At 44.1% G+C, this 5,000-nt stretch overlaps 1 protein-coding gene across 5 annotated transcripts in view; it reads right to left on the reverse strand.

Annotated features, from left to right (window-relative positions):
* LOC113647398 (ankyrin repeat and fibronectin type-III domain-containing protein 1) overlaps positions 1 to 5,000 on the reverse strand; it is an 88,345-nt gene that overhangs the window by 24,559 nt on the left and 58,786 nt on the right. For all 5 annotated transcript variants that reach the window (XM_027154103.2, XM_047811508.1, XM_027154100.2 and 2 more), the window contains one exon: positions 3,390 to 3,488. In XM_027154103.2, the coding sequence (XP_027009904.2) occupies positions 3,390 to 3,488 (99 nt within the window). The remainder of the gene's footprint in view (positions 1 to 3,389; positions 3,489 to 5,000) is intronic.

Consider the following 5,000-nt stretch of genomic DNA (forward strand, 5'->3'; position numbering starts at 1 on the left):
TTTTCCTCCCGACAGTCACCTGAGTCACCTCAGACTTGCTCATTGGGGATAATACACATTTAAATATATCTAATATTAATCTTAATTTTTGCATTATATTAATCTTTATCTTATTATTTAGAATAACCTTCTGTTCTATGTTTATGTTCTGTAAAGCTGCTTTGAGACGATGCCAACTGCTATACAAATAAACTTGAACTGAATTGAATTGAATTGTCCATTAATGAGCTATTCAGGATCCTCAACCTCTTCCTCACTGGCAAGGCCCAGCTGGCATCCCGCACTCACCCTGGCCGAGGCAGAAAACTACAAAAGATTAAGATTCAAAGCCCAAAGCCTGAATCCAAAGTCGGGAAGGGGAGTGGCCCCTGTTGGTTGGTGGTTTCACATTACCAGTCCCACTTCTGCTGGGCAGATATTTGCAGCTGCTGTGACCCATACCCTAGAGACTTCTACCCATCACTGAATGACCAAAGCCATTGAACATGTGCCATGGGTCTGCATGGCAGGATGCTGGTGGGAGGAAGATGACAGGCTTAACTGCTCTAGACAGTTGCTAATGAATGATTGTGAACATCCTACTTTTTTGGTCAGTGACCTTCTGCTGGTACCCCACCACCTGTACCCAAGCCCTCATGCACCTGGCTCACTCCCATCTGGTGGGCAGCTACCTGGAGGCCCAGAACACAGACAAAATGCTAAAGGACCAGTTTCTATGGCCAGTTATGGACACAGAGATTCAGCGGCTATAGTCAGTGCCCCCAGTGCCAGCGGATGGTCACTCAGAAGCCTACAGGCTAATAATCTAATAATTATCAGGGATATCTCTCTGGGAGAACCAGATTCCACCCTGTCACTCTGACACACACAATATTGTTATAGAGGGATTATTAAGGACATGATGTTTGAGCTTTTCTTTGATTTGCTTTTAATTATTAGTCAGAGTCCCAGTGCAAAAGGATGGCTACTTAGAACCCTGCACCAGTGCTCCTGATTCTGCTGATGGTAATAGACAATGCTTTTGAGCAGATGGGACTGGACCTCATGAATACATCTTGGTGATTGTGGATTTTCCACTAGGTACTCTGAAGAGGTCCCACTTCAGAAGACCACCTCCGTCCGATCTTAAAAGAACCAATGCTGCTGTTCCGTCATGTGGAGATACCAACGGACATCCTCACAAACCAAAGCACGCCTTTTACATCTCAGTTAATGGGGGCTCTGTGTCATTTGTTGTAGGTTATACACCTGAAACCATCCATATTCCATTGCAGATGACGGGCTGGGTTGAGTGATTCGACCAGACCCTGAAGAGAATGGATGCGCCGGATGCTGGATGAGGAAGGGTTCGTCCCAGATGCATTCTGAAAAATTCCTGGGCCACTGGTAAGGCCCAAATACGGTAGTAGAAATAGTGTGGCTCATAAACTAGCAGCTGAAACAGCCGGGTAAGCAAACAGACACACAATTCATATTAATCTGTTGATAGAAAAATTGGTTTGACCTGTTCAGGTGGTGTTGTGTTTGATTTCTGTGTACCAGATCCATACAAGCATACCTTGGTAAGGGGCTGATCTCATTCTGTCCAAGAATCAGTACCTTACAGAGTTGGTGGACCAGTACTCAGACGTCTTCTCCACTGTCCCTGGACTAACACACTTGGTCCATCATGAGATCAGGACCCCTTTGGGAGTAGTAATCAAGCAGCTGCTCTATCAAAATCCCCAAACCAAACAAAATGCTATTGATGAGGATCATCAAAGAGTCTGCCAACCCCTGGTCTACCCCCTTCATTTTCAGAACCCTAAGACCATGTAAAAACTTCCACTGTCTCAATGAAGAGTTTGATGGCTAAATACTTCCCAGATTTACAATCTGATGGAGAGGCTGGGAAGAGTCCTGTTCGTCTCAAACATTGACATGACCAAGGACTACTGACAGATGGCCTTTGCCCCTGACACTCGACCCAAAACCACCTTCAGCAGTGCCAGTGGCTGTACTGGGTTTGTAAGTTCTGCCTGCATAGGGCCCCTGCAACCATCCAAAGGCTCATGGATATTGATATGCTGAAGCCTTACTAGCCCTATGCAGCTGCTTATCAGGATGGGGGAAGTCGTGGCCTAATGGTTAGAGAGTTTGACTCTTAACCCTAAGGTTGTGGGTGCGAGTCTCGGGCCGGCAATACCACGACTGAGATGCCCTTGAGCAAAGAACCGAACCCCCCAAACTGCTCCCCGGGCGCCGCAGCATAAATGGCTGCCCACTGCTCTGTGTGTGTGTTCACGGTGTGTGTGTTCACTACTGTGTGTGTGCACTTTGGATGGGTTAAATGCAGAGAACAAATTCTGAGCCTGGGTCACCGTACTTAGCTGTATGTCACTTTCACTTTCACTTTCACATCTCAACTAGGCGAGGTCCTGGCCTGAAAAAGGCACGACTGATGTCAAACCCCAAGAAGTGCCACCTGGGGCCAATAAAGAAACAGTACCTAGGTTACAGGGCCAGGTGGGGCCTCCTGAAAATACAGGAGAAGAGACTGGAGGCAGTGGGGAAGTATCCCTGACCAGCTACAAAGAAGATACACCCTAATTACAGATCACACAACACTATGGATGTGGCACATAGATAGATAGATAGATAGATAGATAGATAGATAGATAGATAGATAGATAGATAGATAGATAGATAGATAGATAGATAGATAGATAGATAGATAGATAGATAGATAGATATTGTTACAATATCATTTTTAAGCCCAGTATATTGTTAAACTTGACAGTAAACCATATATACAGAGTGACAGACAGACGGAGACAGAGACGGAGACGGAGAAAGATATACACACATGTAAGCAGAGAGAAAAAAGAGATGGAAAGAATGTGTGAGAATCATAGCTGGAGTCTCAGAGTCTGAAGTGCTGAAAAACCCTCATCTGATCTGGAACTGAATGAGCCAACATATAACACACACAGACCCACAAAGACACAAACATACACACTATGTGTTCTCCAGAACTACTGGCAACATGTTCAGCACATCAATCAGGCTTTCTGTAATAATTACCAGGGATGTCTCTCTGGCAGAACACACACAGACACACATGTACATGTACACAATCATTTACACACACACACACACACTGCTCCACCTTAACCACATTCAGTAATCATCATCATCATCATCATCATCATCATCATCATCATCATCATCATCATCATCATCACCATCATCTCCATAAATGATGATTATTGTTATTGGTGAAATGGAAAATGGCCAGATCGCTGTTGCTCTTTGAAAACCAGAGAACTCGGTGTATGTGTGTGTGTGTGTGTGTGTGTGTGTGTGTGTGTGTGTGTGTGTGTGTGTGTGTGTGTCTGGGTGTGTATTACCAGTCAACGCTTAGAGAGCGCCTCCTGTAGAAACTCTTCTCCTGCTTCTTGTCTTTTACAGAGAGACGCTGAGTCAGACGCAGAATACCAGAGTCCACCCTGTCTCACACACACACACACACACACACACACACACACACACACACACACACACACACACACACACACACACACACACAATATTGTTATTGAAAGATTATTGGGGACATAATGTTTCGGTTTTTCTTGGGTTTGTTTGTGATTATTGTGTTTATGTTCACGTTCATGAAGAGTGTGTAAAGATGAAAACACAAATAATGGATTTAATTTGATTTATTTTCTCGGTCATTTGTGCATTATCATTGGAAGTGAAGAGCAAATGAAAGGGCATGGGGTAGTGGAGGGGTAACAGAAAGGAATAGGAGTTGTGAAAATGTAGGGCCAATAAAAGAGAAAGGTTTAGTGAAGGAAAATAAAATAGAATAGGCATTGTAAGAAGAAAATGTAGGACAAAAACTAATGGGGATTTAATGTAGAACAAATAGAGAAGATTAGGGTTAGTGGTATAGGGTGGAAGTGCAGGGGGGGTAACAAACAAACAAATGATGTTGAAAAGTGCAGTGAATGGCCATTAGAAGAGGATGGGGCAATAGAAACAAACAGGGCAACAGGAGGAGATCGTGTAACACAGTTGCAGTGTATCTGATTCCATCTGCAGCTGTTACTAATGACATCATACTGTTAAACACTGGCTGATGATGCAATATCATTCCTTACAGGGGGAAATTCCAGGTGATGACATCATCAACATAGGGATTTCCTCTCAAGCACACACCACCTTCCTTCATTCCATTATTCACATTGCACAAACATGCACACACACACACACACACACACACACACACACACACACACACACACACACACACACACAGAATCACACTATGTGGAGCCATTTGTCAGACTGGAATTTTGAGAAATTGTGTGTGTGTGTGTGTGTGTGTGTGTGTGTGTGTGTGTGTGTGTGTGTGTGTGTGTGTGTGTGTGTGTGTGTGTGTGTGTGTGTGTGTGTGTGTGTAATGTGAATAATGGAATGATCAAAGATAGTTTGTTTACCACAATTTAATATGGCATCAAAATACAGAACAGTTCAAATAGTACCATCAAATTTATACCACAGTGTGTGTTTGTGGGGGCTTGTTAACGGTACGCTTGCTGTAGCCAAGCCACATCAAAGACAGACCACAGAGGACACACACACCACTATGTCAGGCAGACATACACATGCATACTTGCCATGAAGGCATCCCTTACACACACATTATACAACCAGTGAACACATACACACAATGACCACAAAACCACAGTGAAACCAACATGCTTGTTAGAGCCATTACACTCTGTGAGAGAGTGGAAATAAGAGAGAGAGAGAGAGAGAGAGAGAGAGAGAGAGAGAGAGAGAGAGAGAGAGAGAGAGAGAGAGAGAGAGAGGGAGAGAGAGAGGGAGAGAGAGAGAGTGAGAGCAAGCAAGTGAGAGCGAGTGAGAGAGAGCGAGTGAGAGAGAGAGAAAGAGTGTGAGAGAGCAAGTGAGAAAGAGTCAGAAAGAGTGAGAGAGAGAGAGAGAGAGAGAGA

Source organism: Tachysurus fulvidraco, chromosome 3, assembly GCF_022655615.1.
Source record: "Tachysurus fulvidraco isolate hzauxx_2018 chromosome 3, HZAU_PFXX_2.0, whole genome shotgun sequence".
Classification (NCBI taxonomy): Eukaryota; Metazoa; Chordata; class Actinopteri; order Siluriformes; family Bagridae; genus Tachysurus; species Tachysurus fulvidraco.